The sequence below is a fragment of the Siniperca chuatsi genome, linkage group LG17 (assembly GCF_020085105.1).
Source record: "Siniperca chuatsi isolate FFG_IHB_CAS linkage group LG17, ASM2008510v1, whole genome shotgun sequence".
NCBI lineage: Eukaryota > Metazoa > Chordata > Actinopteri > Centrarchiformes > Sinipercidae > Siniperca > Siniperca chuatsi.
In genome coordinates this window covers 7,403,175-7,420,908 of record NC_058058.1, presented here as the reverse complement: position 1 = coordinate 7,420,908, position 17,734 = coordinate 7,403,175, and the positions used below count along the sequence as shown (strand labels likewise).

At 40.3% G+C, this 17,734-nt stretch overlaps 3 protein-coding genes across 5 annotated transcripts in view; all 3 read right to left on the bottom strand.

Moving 5' to 3' along the window:
* Positions 1-2,718: 2,718 nt before the first annotated feature.
* On the bottom strand, positions 2,719-7,672 carry LOC122864994 (free fatty acid receptor 3-like). Of its 2 annotated transcripts, none has more exons than XM_044172867.1 (3): positions 6,538-7,672; positions 5,762-5,859; positions 2,719-4,290 (listed from the first exon to the last, which is right to left on the bottom strand). In XM_044172867.1, exon 3 carries the CDS (start codon positions 4,251-4,253, stop codon positions 3,258-3,260), a length of 996 nt encoding a protein of 331 aa, XP_044028802.1. In that variant the 5' UTR covers positions 4,254-4,290; positions 5,762-5,859; positions 6,538-7,672; the 3' UTR covers positions 2,719-3,257. The 2 variants fall into 2 exon arrangements, with proteins under 2 accessions (XP_044028802.1, XP_044028801.1); XM_044172866.1 differs by having other exon boundaries at positions 5,762-5,848.
* Positions 7,673-8,474: 802 nt separating this feature from the next.
* si:dkey-211g8.9 (free fatty acid receptor 3) lies at positions 8,475-11,861 on the bottom strand. Its single transcript, XM_044172865.1, has one exon. It carries the CDS (start codon positions 10,466-10,468, stop codon positions 9,494-9,496), a length of 975 nt encoding a protein of 324 aa, XP_044028800.1. The 5' UTR covers positions 10,469-11,861; the 3' UTR covers positions 8,475-9,493.
* Positions 11,862-13,289: 1,428 nt separating this feature from the next.
* Positions 13,290-17,734, bottom strand: part of tekt2 (tektin 2 (testicular)) — a 5,265-nt gene continuing 820 nt past the window's right edge. The window contains exons 2-10 of one of the 2 annotated variants that reach the window (XM_044172860.1): positions 17,073-17,232; positions 16,781-16,906; positions 16,282-16,487; positions 16,050-16,193; positions 15,616-15,730; positions 15,152-15,259; positions 14,838-14,981; positions 14,612-14,691; positions 13,290-14,222 (exon numbers count right to left, since the gene is read on the bottom strand). In XM_044172860.1, coding sequence (XP_044028795.1) covers positions 14,018-14,222; positions 14,612-14,691; positions 14,838-14,981; positions 15,152-15,259; positions 15,616-15,730; positions 16,050-16,193; positions 16,282-16,487; positions 16,781-16,906; positions 17,073-17,228 — 1,284 coding nt within the window. In that variant the 5' untranslated portion in view covers positions 17,229-17,232 and the 3' untranslated portion in view covers positions 13,290-14,017. The remainder of the gene's footprint in view (positions 14,223-14,611; positions 14,692-14,837; positions 14,982-15,151; positions 15,260-15,615; positions 15,731-16,049; positions 16,194-16,281; positions 16,488-16,780; positions 16,907-17,072; positions 17,233-17,734) is intronic. The other variant, XM_044172861.1, reaches the window with a different exon arrangement.

Genomic DNA, 17,734 nt, shown 5'->3' with positions numbered 1-17,734 from the left:
TCTCCCTCAGGATGAATTGTAATAACTTTACAGTTTAAGTTAAAATAAGTTTTCCTGTAGCACTGAAACTGAAATTTTGACCAGTATCTGCAAAACTAATGACATTCCATCAGCCTCAGCTGTACTGTGTGTTTACTGCAAATGTTAGTATGCTAACACGCTAAACAGAGAGGGTGAACATTATACCTGCTAAACATCAGCATGTTAACGTTGTTATTGTGAGCATGTTAGCATGCTGATGTAGACAAGACCCAGGGAATTATATTTGGGTATTTATTATTGTAAACTAAATATCGTAAACTCCATATTTGATGACTTTCAAGCTTGCAACTCCACAGGAAGATGAACATTTTTTGCACGCTCAGCTGGCCTGATGTGTACTGAATAAAAGATGGTTACTTTACTGGTAAAAAGGTAGGTTGCAATACTAATCAATTAGAAATAATTCAAAGTGTACAGATTGTTAGTACCAAATTAAATGGCCATTTTCAGGAAACTTATAATACTGATTAGGAAACTATGGCACCCATAAATAACAGTGTATCATAATATTAAACATGTAAATGAATGAAATGACGCTGACATGGGGATGTTTGAGGTGAATTTGAGCCAAAAAAAAAAAAACCCACAGCAAGCAACAGTATAATGTCTTTTTCAGCAGGCTGCGGGAACATGAGGAGATTAGACAGCTTTCATTACACTTTTTATAAATTGTAGGAGTACACAATAAACTAATAAATGATCAAAGTGCACTGCTGAACCAACATGCCTGGCTGTACTCTGTAAAGTATACAACAGGACACTATAAAGAGATGTTATCTGTGTGTACATGCACTCCACCTGCATAGGAGCGCTGGGTTCATTGTTACTGGCAGGAAATGGCCAGAGGGCGGTTATCAGTCACTTCCTGTTTGAAGACCCCAGACAGAGGCTCACTTTATAACTGCGCTTCACTACAGTGTTGTGTAGACTACGTGTTTACACTCCCGGCTGTCCGTGCTTATAACTCCAAATGAGTTTGGCTGTGTACAGTCTCCACTTCCTGCTTATGTAGTATCCACTGGTTTTTTAATTGCTTTATCCCTCGCTGCTATAAAACACTCATCTTTGATTAAACAGTGTCCTTGTTGCACTGTGAGTCACAGAAAAGGATATTTAACCAGGATACTTTATGTATGTGCTCTGACGGGACAGTTTCCTGCTTCATTTATACCCAAAGGTTGCAGAAAATGCAGCTTTAGTCTTTTTGGTGAAAATGAACACTTTTGTTACTGTGACACATTTGGTTTCCACGGTTACCCCAGTACTCTGAGAACAGTAAAACTATTTTTTCCATGAACAATGTTATGTGACTCACAGTTGGAGCACTTCCACTGCTTGGATGGGCATGAAACTCTCCTTGTTAAATAATTTGTATCATGCCGGTTAAATCTGGTTCTGGAAATATTTTTTCATATTCATCTTTTAAAGGCATTCTCAACGTTCGTCAACACAGAAAGAGTCTGCTGCATAATGTAATGATCCCATAGGTTTATATTATGGCCACCAGTTATAATTGTTTCAACTTTGTTTCTGAGAAATCATTCTTTGTCCATCAGTTTGACACGGTGGTCAGCTCTAGACTACAATACCCATGAGAGTTGCAAAATGGGAGGAGCTATTTTGGGCGCCTCTGGTTCTGGAGGTAAAAGTCCCATTAATTTTACTCATAGACAATGTTACATGACTCACAGTTGAACCACTTCTACACTTTGGATATACAATATCTCCTGGTTAAATCATCAGTACAAAAGATGATCAACTGTGTTAGAAAAGATCTGGTTCTTTGGGGTAGAAGTTAACTCCGACTTCTATGAATGCCTATAAAGGGGCATTTCTACGGAGCCCCCTAAAAGTCACAGCGAGAATTTTTTGAGTACTTCTGCATTTCCTCGCAATACTTTTCTTCTTCGTAGTGTTGAAATTCTCAAGTTAATGTATTTAGCATTGTTTATGGAAACCTCATCTTATATGATGTCCATTGCAAAGAAGTTATCAGATAGAACATTATCAAAGTTCAAATCAGTTCAAAGTAGGAGCTGTACGTATAAGGAACATCAATTATTGCTCCACACATAGCAACAGGCCTTCTACCAAACCCTGTTTCAGCACTGAAGGTTACCTTTACCTTTCCTTCTCGTTTCTCTCGTCTCTCCTTCTGTTGCTTTCAGCAGGTATTTCTGCCTCCGGAGCTGCAGAGTTTGGATCTGTGGTTGTGGGCCACCTGCTGCCCCCGTGTTCCTGCTCGACAACTGCTACTACAGTTGTTGTTATTGGCTCTGTTACTAATACTGACATTGTATTTCCTATAGCTGTCATTCCTATCATTATTAATTTATTAATATTAACACTACGATTACAATTCTACTATTTTAAAAATTGTTGCTTTTTTGACAAATACAGCACATTAGCTTTATGAGGTAGATTCAACTGCACATCTGTAATTCCGCCTCTGGAGACGTCTCCTCTTCCTCAGTGAAACCCCTCTGGGGTAAAGTACAGTAACTGTTCACTAATGAAACCGACAGCATCCTGCAGATTACCGTACTGCTTTCTTCTGGAGAGATCTCTTGATCTAAGAATTAGTTTAAGTTTACTTTCACTAATTACATAACCATGCGTGCCTATTGAGCAGTAGTACTATATCAGCATACTTAATGCCCAGTTCAAAGTCAAATTCAATGAGCTGATATGGGGCATTGCACTGGGAGCAGCTGAGTGGAAATGACATGCGGCTCTGAAGGAATGGAAGAAGAAAAGTATTGTGAGGTAACGCAAAATTTATTGCAAGAGAATGCAAAAAATAAATTCTCAGCGTGACCTTTAGGGGGCTCCATACACTTCGGCAAGAAGCATCCAATCAATGAGCTTAAAATTCTGTAACGACGGGCCGAAGCTAAAGATTGCGCTGTTGAGAAAACTTTTTTTCACAAACTGCGACTTAATTAAGTTAATTTCTGGGTTATTTTTGGATGAATTCAGCAACTATGGTGCTGTCTTCCAGCAAACAAACTTGCACACTGAAATGTTTATTGCATCCCTTTTCAGCTCTGGAGCAAGCGTTGCCTGTAAAAGGTACTGACATGACACTAACGTGTCTGTAGCCCCTCTCATTGGTTAGAATGGAATAACAACTCCCAACCCTTCATTTTGTCCATATTTCTTTTGCATGAAATAAACAAACACTCACATTTACATTAATAACTCCTCCTGAACTTTCAAGGAAGGGGTGCTTCCTTGTATTTTTCAGTCTTTGAGGGTCTCTGGTGAGGACAGTGAGGAGCCCCTCCACACCTCAGGATGTGCAGCTTTGCCATGATGTTCCTGAAGCAGTGATTTAACATGCTTCTTACAGCCGCTGAGGAGAAGTAGAAGATAAATGGATCCAGGCAGGCGTTGAAGGTGCTGGAGAGCAATGCCACGTTTCTCCATCCCTCATTGTCCTGATGAACAAACCCCACCACATGGGAGGCGTTGTAAGGCCCAAAACAGATGGCGAATAGTATCAGTGTGCCGAGCGCCAGACCAATGGCACGCAGCCTCCGGCGCCTGCCGATGTTTGGAAGACGGGACAGGATGAGGATGAAGTTGACGTAGCAGAAGCAGCAGATGAGGAAGGGCATGCAGAAGAGAACTATGAAGAGCTCCAGGCGGACTGGCAGTAGGATGGCGAGCTCTTCCTCTGTGAAATTCAGGTAGCAGGTGGGGGGAGGCAGGGCAGGGTTGCTGGTGGTGCTGCCATTGTTGTTGTCACTGTCTGCACCTTTGCTCCACTGGGCGTAAGGCATGATGTAGACGATGCTGAGGTTCAGAGAGGTCACCACCCAGAACATGATGCTGGCCAACACGGCGTAGCGAGGTCTGCGGCACAGGGAATACCTGAGGGGGTAGGCGACCCCTAGGTAGCGCTCCACACTCACAGCTGTGAGGAGCAGGGTGCTGTTGTAGATGGTGACGAAGAACAGAAAACCTGTGAAGGGACACAGCTGGTAGGGCAGCATCCAGGCCATGTCGTCGGAGGCCTCCTTCATTTTAAATGGCAGGAAAGCCAGGAAGATGAGGTCGGAGATGGTGAGGTTGAGGAGGAGGATGTCTATTGGGGCTGCCTTGCGGCGCACCTTCCGCCAGAAGGTGCAGAAGGCCAGGATGTTGGCAGGGACCCCCATCAGAAAGGTGAGGATGTAGATGGAAAGCAACAGATAACTGCACAGCATGGTGGCTGCTCACACCAGGAACAGACTCTCTCAGACACTGGACACAAAAAAACATGAATCATCATTCATAAAAGCAAAGCAGTCAAGCCTGATTTTGCTGAAAACTTAACATTTTTGACAGACTTTTGAAAAGTTTGGTCTCATTTTCAGCCACGCTAGCGTTGTGGCTCTAGGCCTGGCAATATCGGTCGGTCCACCACTTTGGTCCAGACTGAAATATCTCAACAACTGATGGATGCACAGCCATGAAATTTTCTATAATTTTGACATTCATGGTCCCCAGAGGACGAATCCTACTGACTTTGGTGACCCCCTCTCTTTTCCTGTGGTGCCACAATGGGGTTGACATTTGTGGTTTTGAGTGAGATGTCTAACTATTGCCATAGATATTCATGTTCAACTCAGGTTGAATTGTAATCAGGTCAACATTTTATCTATTTATTTTTATAAAGTATAAAACAACACTTTGTTTTATGACCAAGTACCTGTAAAACTAATGAATTTCCCATCAGCCTTTACGCATCAAACATTATACCTGCTAAACATGTTAGCATTGTCATTGTGAGCATGTTAGCTTGCTTACCACCTCTGTTAAACAATTTCTTGAAGGAAACTGTGCCTGTCCAGCATCAAGACATACAATTACATAAATTTTAAGATTTTTAAAAGAGATTAATTTCTAAGGAAACCTACATCAGGTCAGATTCTAAGTCCTCTGTAAAGGCAATGAGTTCTTTCTTCTACTTAAAAAAAAAGTTATGACAAAATGAAATACTTAAACAAGTCAGTGGAAATTAAAAATGAACTACTCAAAGAATCTCTTTTCATTCATTGTAACTATTGCAAGATGTAGAACTTCTGCTTCAAATATCTGACAAACCAAAATAATACATCACCTTCTTAAAAACTTCACATACTCTTTTAAATTCAATCCAGGGATTTAAATTGATAGATGCAAACTGATAAAGTAGAGAGTACAGAAATCTACATGAAAAAGGATAAAGCTGCCGTTATTCTATATTTTTCTTATTGTCAACAAATCCCATGAAAAGACCAAAACCAACAATGTTTCCAACTTCTCTACCTTGTGTTTGGCACTCAGCACCAAGCCTTCACTTAAATCTTAAAAAACAGGTCACAAATAGTATGTATACATTTCTTTTAAAAAGGCTAAATAATTTAAAAAGCTGGGTACTGTAGTTTGTAGCATATGTTACTCAAATAGGAGTAAATTGTTAATATTTTGGGGACTATTTTCAGCTGTGGATTTGTTGCTATAGTGAGTATTAGGACAGTGTTTGTGGGATTGACAAAAATAAACTACACCCAGTATAACAGCGTGGAAGAAGCTCTTTGAGCCTTCTGATACACAGACAATATTTGTTAGTAGGATCAATTCATTGTTCAATTAACTGCTAATAGACTCTTATATATACCAATCCATCCATGCCACTGAACAGAAGTAAAATATGTCCCTTCATAAGTTATAAGAAGTGTGACTAACTCACCTCTGTCAAGCTTGAAAAAACAGGCTCTCCATCACTGTGCGGCTGTCCTGTCTGGTGCTGCAGCACTCTGGCAGCATACTCCACCTCCTGGAAGCAGACTGTTTGATCAGATCACAAGACTGCACTTAATATGGATGTCCCACTGAATATCTGCTATCTCGCCTTCAATAGGGGAAATTTAATAAGCTTCTGGACGCAATCTTTGTTCACCTCGCTCTCCAAACATCATCTCCCAGCAACCGTTTAAAAGCTCGAAGTGATGTAGGTGGAAATGTACTGCAATAACTTTTTGTGTGAAAGGTCTTGACAAGTGACAAATTGAAGGGCAGATGTGGCATCAGTTACAGCTCTGACCAGAGAAGAGGGAGACTTTGTCTGTAGTGGCCAGCAGAGAACAGAGGACTCAGATTTACATGTTCAGTCTACAGGTTCCCAGTGAAAAATCGCAACTTTTATCTTGTATTCACAACAATGCTCAAAGAATATGCAGTGGCTATAAAGGGGGAAGCTACATCTTCCTTTGTTAGTTTTATTTACAGATGAGGTTGAAATTTAGTCCTTCATCAATTATGAAGGTTTATCTTTTTACAAGACCAACATAATCTGATTATGCAGCAAAAAGTATGTATTTTATTAATAAGGGTTCTGCATTAAAAAATTAAATAAAAGAAATCCCAATGAGAATCAAGAAAGCTGTAAATGTGCTTGATTAATAAGGAAAAACTTTAAATACAATTTAATGTTTACAAATCAAGGAGAACAGAAGTCTGACTCACCTGTTAGGCGTTATTACCGGTGACATGTTTTCCACTTCTGGCAGCTGACTGGTGTTGGTGTCCGGCTCGGTCACTGAGGATCAAGCTGCCCGAGGGAACAGATGGGTTCAGTTTGCAGCCTGTGGAGTCTCTCAGCTCCACTGTGGTCTGTCACTCAGTCAGTTTGTATCACAACCCCTCCCACCCCCTTTTTATACTGTCTGTCTGCACAACAACGTTCTCAACAACAAAACTGTGATAAGTCTGCAGCATGGTGCCAGATGATCCCTGGCTGATTTGTACGGGTGCAGGTTGAACATTTAAGACACATTAAGACCAGATATGTTTATCAAGTGGTTCATATACAAGTTTGTATGTACAGTAGCACAGTATACCCACCAAGATTCAGTGTTTATCTTTGTTGAACGATGTTTTCAGTACTGGAGAATCATTAAAATCAGAAGTTATCCAACACAAGGAGAACAATGTGTATTACTTTCAAAATCAATTTTTAATTTTCTTCTTATTTTATGTTCACTTTGCATTATTTGTATTTATTTTATTGTTTCCTTATCACCTCTTTTTTGACATATTATTGGTATGTTAAGTGGGTTACCTCCAGAGCAGTACTTGTTTCAGCATATCTGACCCTTGTGAATATTGTTTTTGTGTTAAATATGTGATTATGTTGGAAAAGTCGCAAGTTCAGTGGTGGAAGAAGTATTCAAATCATCTACTTAAGTAAACGTTGCAATACCACACTATTAAAACACTCCATTACAAGTAAAAGTCCTGCATTCAGTAAGTAAAAGTATGAAAGTATTAGCAACAAAGTGTACTTAAAGTATTAGTCTGTTTTATAAACTGGTCCAACAAGTCCATATGTTTTGTGAGTAAAATGTTAATCTGGAAAGTAACTAGCAACTATTGAATAAATGTAGTGCAGTATAAGTATAAAATACCCTAAAATAGATATAAAGTAAAAGTACCTCAAAACTGTACTTAAGTACTGTACTTGAGTAAATGTACTTAGTTACTTTCCACCACTGCACATGTTTAATACTCTTCATCAATGATGCAAGCATCCCATTATTGTTTTGTATTCGTGATTTTATATTATGATATCACTTCCTGCCTTTTCTCTATTTCTAGAGGCACGTCAGCATTTTCTCAGCCTCTTGATGCCTTGTTCTTCAGTGCCTTTATTTGTGCACATATTGAGCATATTAAATTCTCTCCCTTTTTTGCATTCAACGGCTCCCCTCCTTTTTTTCTGAGTATTGTTTTATCTATATAACAATAACATCATCATGTGATTTCATCCATGATATTTAAATTTCTTTTGTGTGTGAAATTGTAGGTTTTTGTCTGTACTGAATGTACTGCCAGGATGACTAAGTTGAAATCTTTACATGTTCACTCTAATGACTCTTATATTTAGTCAGGGTTCATCTAAAGTACATGTAGCGTGTACTGTATTTCTAGCAGTAGTGGTCATCTTGCACCCTCTGTGGTAATGTGGTAATTAATCATTCATCAACTGAATGTGATAAAACTAATAAGCTCACCAGTAAAGATAAACATGGATCATTCATTCAGCATATGAAAAATGTCACGCTTTATAAGCTTTTATAGCAGAGTAAAGCATCAAATGATTTGAACATTGATGATGCTTTGCTGAGAAGTGTTTTTCATTAAAATTATGAACTCAAGCATGACAATCATTAAATTTTTCAGTATTTAACTTAATTGATTTACTCAGTTTCCAAAACTGAATCTTTTAATTTTGGTGTCATTGACTTCATCCTCCAGCTGAACGCATGTGTGTGTTGTAGCCAACAGGAAGTTATAAATATTTAGTAAAAGTATTTTAACATTTTTTCTTTATTCTTTAAAGACTGTAGACAATCGACACAATACACTTATAAACGTCATACTTTAGTTTATTGGACATTTTAGAAACATTTTACTAGTAAACAGACTTAATTGAGAAAGTAAATGAACATGTTCACAAACCAATCAATTAATGCACAAACACATACTTATTAAAATGTATAATTCATTTCAAACATCAAATTGTTGATAAACCTTTATACCTCAGTACACCTGTTTTGACTCATCAAAGAAAAGCACACGTGCAACTAATAACATTTACGATCTGTTCCATTCAGGTGTGCCAGTGAGCCATGCAATTAAGCCAGGGCCCTGTCAAAACACAGCCATAATTCATGATATTAGTTCCACATGTGTTTAATAAATCAAAATATCAGCTTATCTTTATTCTTTATGGAAAAAACATTGAAAACACATATTTTGTTTGAAGTGATCCCCGTTACAGCTTGGAGCAGTAACTGACAGACACCAGATGGAGCCATTTGTCACCAAACTAACTGTCTGATGTAAAGTTCAGCTGTTTTCCACTGACTGGTTTAAGACTTGTTGAATTATGTAGTTTGAAAAAGAACACTTCGTCCATTTCAAAGATGTGCAGCTTCCTTGGCCAAAAGCATGAATTTCCAGGTCTGCTAATAGTTCCTTTTTACTGGCAAATTGGCAACACCTTCGGCCATTCCCAGTGTGAGAAACACTCACAGGAAAAACTGCATAACGAGTCTTTATCATCAGGAGAAATACTGCCATAACATGGGATACATCAATACTTTTTTCTTTAGAAACATTTGATCTGAGGAAAAAAGTTGTTATCTGATGACACAGAGTGATGTAGCTTTGATTAAGTCATTGTGCCTTGAAATGACAGACACAGAGACATTATCTAGATCATTTGCTGGATCTGATCTGATAGCTGTGGTGATGCTAGATTTTCTGGGGCTGTTGGAAAGCACACACAAAGGATGGTCGTCTTCCATCAGACTGTCCATGAATGTTTTTATCCTGTTCCTCCTTTTGGATTTGCCATTTGCCAAAATCTCTGAAGTCTCCGCCCACTGTGACCTCACTCCTGACTTACTTTAGTCACCTAGGCCCCCGCCTGGCTCCTCTCAGATAGTGTAGGTGGTGCCCTGACATTTGCAACATTAGCACTATGACATCGATGCCGACACCCCTCAATATGGCTGAATTGGCTTTGCTGTCCACAGATTCTTCCCATGATTCCCCTCGACACTGCTGGCGACAGCATCAGCATGACTGCAGGCTCCAGGAAAACATTACAGGAGCTCGTCAGCATAGCGTATGTCCTCCACTCAACATTTTCCTTCCACACAAACCCCACAATGTGCGAGGCGTTGTAGGGTGCATAGCACACCACAAACACAGCCAGCGTGGACAATGCAACTGTCAGGGCTCGTCTCTTCCCCATAGGACGCAAATTTGAGCGCCACACCAGGGTCACGCAACGCAGCGTGCAAAAGGACGTCACAATAAGAGGCAAAAGATACAAAACGATGGCCATCTCCAGGCGTAGAGGCAGAAGAACAGCCAGCTGGGAGGCGTTGAAGTGGTCGTAGCAGGCTGAGGTGTCATCCTTAACGGAGACAAAGTGAGCTCCTCCTTCAGCCACCAGGCCAAAACTGAGGTGAAGGAGCACGAAGGCCCACAAGGCAGCACTGATGAAGCAAGAGATTCGAGCACGGCGGTATCTCTTGTAGATAATTGGGAATGCGATGCTGAGGTAGCGTCCCACTGTCACAGCGGTGATGAACAGGCAGCTGCCATACAGCGAGGAGAAGAGGAAGAAGCTGTAGACGGGGCAGACTGGTGCTGGTAGCCTCCAGGCCTGAAGGAAAGTCTCCAGAGCCTTGACGGGCAGCCAGGCCACGAGCACCAAGTTGGCCAGACACAGGTTGAGGGCGTAGACCACGTTTGGTGTGGCGCCACGCTTGCGGGCCTTGCGTACATACACAAACAGGACCAGCAGGTTGGCGGGAAGACCGAGCAGAAAGGTGAGGGTGTAGACAGAGAGAGCGACCCAATCCTTGTAAGTCACCTGCATCTCAACAGTTCAGGACATAGACACTGCTGAGAGGAGTAGGAAGTCCAGCAAAAAAGTAGCACTGCCTCCAATTTACCATGACGGGGATAAATCAAACAAACTCAAGCTGACGGGAAAGTCTCGACTAAAATAAGCAAGCAAACGGATTATTTGAATAGCTAGGGGCACAGTTGTCCTCATGTTCTCTCCATTTATAAACCACATATTTCAAAAGACACATTCTCCATTCGTGGCAGCAATGTCCTTTTCCAAGCTGGTACGAGAGCTGCTGTAGCGCTGAGTTTCTCCCTCTGTCATGTTCAGACTCAGCTCTGAGACAGGTGACAGCAAAAAAAAAAGATGCATGTGGGTACGAAGGGGGCGAGGTGCACACGACATCATGACAGAGATTCAGATAAGGAGATGCATCCATTCATGCAGAAGTAGGGGGCATTTAGCAGGCACCAGGCTGCCTTAATTGCCCTCTCAGTGGAGGGCAACAGACAGGTAGCATCTGGGCCCTTAAGTGAAATGATTCAGAATAATTCAGCGTGTCAGGAAGCACATGGCCATCCCCTTAAAGCTGAGGCTGTCTAAATGAACTGGAGGGCCAGGCAGTAAAGTCATAAATGTGCTGAAGTTGATGGTCGATGCGAGGACAGGATAGGTTGGGCTTTGGGAAACGGTGACATGTTTGTGGCATGATGTCGCTTCTCACAGTTTTATGGTAGAGAATGAGCTCTTCAGTGTGTTTATATGTGAGAGAAGAGTGGGTGTGTCATGCAAAAGGCTTTCGGTGAAGAAAATGGAGCAGAAAATCACTGTGACTTGTTGCAGAGGCATTTTATTAGAGCAGGATGACAGATACCAAGAAAAGCTTTTCCAAGAAAAGACCTGCAGCAGTTCAAAACATGGCTGCTAGCTGTTTGATTAGTCTATTGATCTACTGTTCAAAACAAATGTGTGTATAGTTACTCTTCTGATATAGTGGCATGAATGTTTGCAAAGTAATGACTACATATTTACCTTATTTATTAGCTGAAGTGAGAGTGACATTAGCACAGGCCTTTTCACCTCTCATACAGTTTGTTTTGTTTTTCAGGAAGCCTCCCAGGAAGGAGGTTGCAGTGGATATTTCCAACATAAGGGCCATTTAATTAGACCCAGCTAAGTTGTCAATCACAAAAACTAGGGTTTTTAAGGACAATGATATGATTGTCTCAATTATTAATTTTGCTCATATAAAAAAAAAGCAAGAATCCCACAGTGCGCCCTTTTGTTTTTATCTCCCCTAAATTCAAAACTTAATATATTTAGTAAACAAAAACCAAACCCTTAAACCTGCAATAACGGACCTTTTGGCCACTTGGGGGGAGCAGAAACAAGTTGTGAACACACATTAACGTATCATCACATTTTAAGTTCATATGGCAAACTTGTCAGCAAATAGTTGCTTATTTACACATCCAGCAGTTACGGAGCAACATATTAATTTATTTGGAGTTGTGTTTCTGTCCACCTGATGAACGTAACTCCAATAGTACCTCTCTTTAAGCTCTGTTTTTGGTCTCTACCAACTCTTGAGGGAAATATCTGGCTCTTTAACTGCTAAATGCTCCACTATGTTTTGTAGCAAGTCGCTAACTGTGCCTGTCTGCTGTTTGGTGCTGAACAGGTAGTGTAATGTGGGTTTTTAGAGCATTTTCACAGAAAACAGCTGCCTGCTGCGGCTGAAAACACTTTCAATTAACTGATTCTTATCAACTGCAAGTCAACATGCAATTGTGTGAAATTTGTCTACAGGAAAGCATCCATTTGTATTATACTGTGATTTATCTGAGAAGATCTCTCTTTCAGAGACAAGACACATTTTTTAAAAATGGATCTTTCTCTCTCATCTAAATCCTCATAAAATATTACCACCCCCTACATCAAAAGGTATCATCTCATGTGGATATGAGAGAATTTTCATTGTTAGCTGTCAAAACATCATGGGAGCAGGATATGGGTGAAGAAATTAACGATGACCTATGGAATGATACTCTTTCTCTGGGTCCACTCTTCATCTAAATGTAGCAAACATGGTATAATCCAATGTAAAATCATACAGCGCACTCACTGGACAAAACCTGGACTTTCTCAAATTTAATCTGATATTAACCCTGTTTGCGACAAGTGTTGACAAGCTCCTGCCTCACTGATTCATATGTTTTGGTCTCACTATTGGTCCAATATTTTTGAAACGTTATCAGGGATACTTCAGGTGCCCTTTTATTCAAATGCATCAGTAGCACTCTTTGGGGTAATACTGAATACAGTGGTCCTTCCTTCTTGACCTTATTGGCTAGACGACTGATATTACTTTGTTGGAAGTCATCCTCTCCTCCATCTCACGAGGCTTGGATCAGAGATGTTCTTCATTTTAGAACAGATTAAATACACACTGCATGGATCTGCAGTTACATTTTTCAAAATATTTCACCATATAGAGACACTGCAGTCCAGAGTGTACCTCAGTGAAGCTGAGCTTTTTTATATATATATATATATATATATATATATATATATATATATATATATATATATATATATATATATATATATATATATATATATATATATATATATATATATATATATATATATATATATATATATATATATATGTCTTGATTGTAACTACTGTTTTTGCCATATACATAATGTTTGTATGCCATTATTTTTTGTATGTATGTTTAAAAAATACTGTTTACAATGGGAAAAACACCAATAAAAAAATCCTCATAAAAATGCAGCAACATAGACAAACACATCCGTTTGAAGACATTATGACTGAGGCAGGTGAGAGTTAAAGGGGGTTTATTGTCTCAGGGGCCGTATTTAGTGCCTGTTTACCAGATTTTTTATCTAAACTGCATATGCTGTATGAGTCAAAGTTCACGTCATTATCACCGTCTTCATGCTCCAAACAGCATCAGTTGATCAAACAATATGATGAGGCCAAACACAGCCATTAAAGCTAATGGTCGATAAAAGTAATGACCTTACCAGGCATGAACGTGAGCACCTCCACTTGGGAATTTTGTACACAGTCACTAAATTCTAAAAAAAGACAACCTCAAATGCACGAATAGATTCAGATGCCAGAAATATCTTGACTAAATGTTTAATTAAGACAAAGGAAGCAAGCATATAATCTACATTTTAAACATAATTTGGATGTTTTGGAAGTTAAATAGACACAGGTAAAGCACATAACTGATAATTTAACACAACACAGCTAAACGCATATTAACCACACAAAAGAAGGTCCAGGAGAACATTTTTTGCAAGAGGATGACAGTTCATGTTGAAATCAATAAATTAAAACACAGGAAAATGTTTTCTTCTTCAGTAATGGGGATGATTAATTCATTTAAGACATCAGAGTTGAATGTATCTGAAGTATGGAGAGAACATTTCTGTCATGTAAAGGGTTAAAAACATGACGTCAAAGCTAAAAATGACTGAATCATCCTAATATATTTGTTGAGTTGTATCCCTTCCCTTCAAAAACTGGATACCGTCGTCTTACTGAGCCAGCAGCTGCAGGTTGCTCCTCCCACTGGAGTTTGTGAGTGGGACCAGCAGCACCGGGGTTTTATCAGTGCAGGAGGTGGATGTGAGGCGGGTCCGGGTGTTCATGCTTCGTTGTTCCAGAGACAGAGCTTCCTGTTTTCTGGAAAGATCCTGCAGCATGCGAGCGCGATGGAGCTTCATCTTCTGCAGGGAGTGCCTGAGTGAGCATGGGACGGGAGAAACAAGCAGGGGGGAAAGTTTCAGAGTGATTTCTTTTGGTATTCAAAACAAAAATGTGTTACTTCTGATCTGTAGGTCTGTATCCTTTATTTTGAATCATTTCTGATATTTACTCCAGTGGCTTCATATCGGTTTAGTTTGCTGGGTTTAAAACATCACTATGTTCATTACATACTGTAGAGTAAAGGCAGTATTCCTAAATGGGTATTTTTGTGTATTTTGATGATGAATGTGATGTTTGACTTCCCTGTATGTGCCACCTTGCTTGGCCCAAAAAAAACATTTTTTGCTGATGAACCGGTAAATAAACATGTAGATAAACTATTAGCTCCACTTGGTGATCATAGCAGCAAAACTCTGACTCACTGAGCCTCAGACAGCTTCTGTTTCAGAGCCATGATTGTGGCCTCCAGCTGATGGACTTCATTAACGAGGCCGTGCTGCACCTGCAAACAAACAGGAAGGAAAAGATCAACTAGGACCAAGCCTCCTACTGTTTTTTAAAACATTACAGTAACCTAACTACTGCTACTTCCACTGCTGCTGCTAATATTCTATATTTGATATACTACAGTATGCGCTTAAATTAAACCTCGTCTCTGCACAGGTCCATGCCAGGTCTGTTGGTCCTGTTCTCCAGTCGGGTGTGAGCCAGTTTCAGGGAGGCCGTCTTCGCCAGCAGATCTGCATCCAGCCCGTGGATATCGCTCTCCATTTCTGCCATTTCATCTTCAGTCTACAGGCAGACAGTCAGAAACACTTTGCTATAAACAATAATCTCTGAGCTATAAACAACATCTTTGAGCCCCTGCATGTTAAAAACTGGTAAAACTGTAACCTGCAGTCAAAAAGATAAATACCTGACATTACAAGCTATTATTATCATTATTATTATTACTATCTTACATTTCTTATTTGCCACTCCAGCTCATCGCGGGCTTGCTCTTCATGGTGATTACGCTTACGAAGAGCAAACTCTGTGGCCCTGTGCTGAGTGTTCAACTCATTCTGGAGCTTAATAGAGAACAGAGAAAGAAGAAGAATTAATTTCAAATGTGCCATGTTGACCACAGAAGAAATGAGAGCAAGACTGGTACACAATATTCCCAGACTGTCAGGAAAACCAAAGAGGGAAACATGAATTAAACTTTAAGTTATGTTTTGCTTCGATATTTGTGTTTCATTCAGCTAAAGGATTTTACAACTGGTTTGTATTAAAGGAGTTAGGTTGTCATATTGTTGGGATTTGACAATACTACAAATGCAAAAGTAACACATCTGCACCTTACGCGCCATTTATTTGCAAAACAAATACTATATAGCCAATACTACAAATACTATACAGGCAGGTGTAGTTACATCACACACACCTGGGCTCTGGTGAGACTCATGTCCTCCCTCATTTGCTGGGACACCTGTATGGCCTCCTGGGCACGAGCCACATTATACTGGCTGAACTGGAGCCACTCTTGGGGGGTGGAGGAACTACAACAATGACAACATTTGTGCATTTTACTTAATGAGGCATGAGTTAACCAGAAAAACTGACCATTTAAGCATTATTCTACAGCATTCTCCTTAAAGGATTACACCAGGATATATCGCACATGGGAGATGTTTCGCCCTACTACTAAAGTCCTGAAGGCAAACTTCACCCACATGCAGATATATCGTGCAATGAGAAACTTCTCTGCAATTATGAGTCAAAATCCCATAAATCAGTAATCTAAGAGTTTAAACTTTTTTGGCTGTCGACCAAAGTTTTAGCAAAATGGTTAAAATTCGGATATAAAATTCTAAAAACCCAGATGGTATGCGAGTTGGGTTGGTCTTCAGGGAGATCTGAGGTGACTTTATTGTAAGTGACAAGCAGGACATATCAATGTCCAGGGCGTCCATCTTGTTCTGGAGGTCAGCGGTCAGCTGATGCCGAGCCTCCTGCAAAACACTGGGAACAAGAACAAAGAAAGGTGGTCAGAGAAAAAGACGAAAATGGTCCCTCTGCAATTTTTGCATCGCACCATAGCGTCTCTTACCACAGCTGCTCAAAGGCCTTGTCTATGTGCTGCTGCAGAACTTGCTGCACTCTTTCAATCAGCTCTGCTTCTTTTTTCAGCTGCTTGTCTACGGGGTCAGTGACAAGCTCGAACCCTCGCCGTCTGTCCCTCAGTGTCAAGCATTCGCTACAGACCTCCAGGGGAACAGCAGTCGCAGCCAGGGCCTGCTCGGTTTGCTCTTTAGACTGTCCCAACACACATCAAGGCTGAGGTCACTTCACTGTCAGACTCAAGCAGTGAAGTTTGTAAAGTATAACCTACATACTCACAAGTATGATCATTATCTATTGAAGGACAGCCATTTTCTCTTTAAATTGTAAATTGAATGATTCCGAGAATACTGATACTTAGTCTAAGGGAAACACACAAATACATCCACACAGGTATAAAAGTATATATGGGTCTGACATCTTTGTACTATTATAAACATAAAATAAGACACGCTCTCAGTTGTTTCAGAGGTTTTTGGACAAATCACCAGGGTCAGAGCCTCCATCTCTTCATCCACTTTCTGTGCGCAGGTTTCTAACGCCTCTTTCCACCGGGCAACATCCCAGACCCGGTCACTCAACCTGCGAGAGGTATCGCTTTCATCCCAGGTTGTCTGCAGAGAAAAGGTGCAAGAAAATGACTGAAAAGAGGTTGATAAAATATGGAAATTTAAAGGATTGCGTGGACAATGCATGGTGTTATGGAACATTCTTCATCCTGTAGAGTGTGAAGCTGACTGTTTAGCGTTATGGTGGGCATCCTCACAAACAAGAACCCACCTTACAGCTGGTCTCGTTGCGTAGTGACCTCCCTTCCTGCCGGATCACGTTAGAAACATATTGCTCATGTTGTGCTGTGCCAGACAGCTGGTGGTTGTTGCTGTACCACTCTGACACACTGTGGCGCAGTCCGGGCTTTGCAGGAAGTGCAGACATCCTGCTGTTGCAGAAACATGCGAACATCCCAATCACTGTATTTTCCCAGTACCGTTAAATGTGCAGGATTTTTGTGACGCTCTCGCAGAAGCATATTGATACCCTTGAGTTTCACAGTAAACACAGACAGCATGGCACAAGTCCAACAGAGCTACTATAACATGCAGCACAAAGAGATGATGCAGCAGCATGTGCATTAGTAGTCAATATACATTTAACACAAGCCTGTTGTAAAATATTATTAACAAATGAGTTTCCTAAATCATAATGTTACTTTCAAGAGAGGTTTCCTCCAAAGAAGACAGAGAAGTATTTGGCCCTTGACAGAAAAAGTCTGATCACATCGTCATTTCCTCTGCAGTCATCAATGACGATGTACAAAGTGCAGTGAGAGAAATTGAAGTTACATTTAGTTGAGTACCATACTTTAATTGAGTATTTCCATTTTGTACTTCACTATTTCCAAGGGAAATATTTATTATTTGGTGCACTATTTAGCAGATATA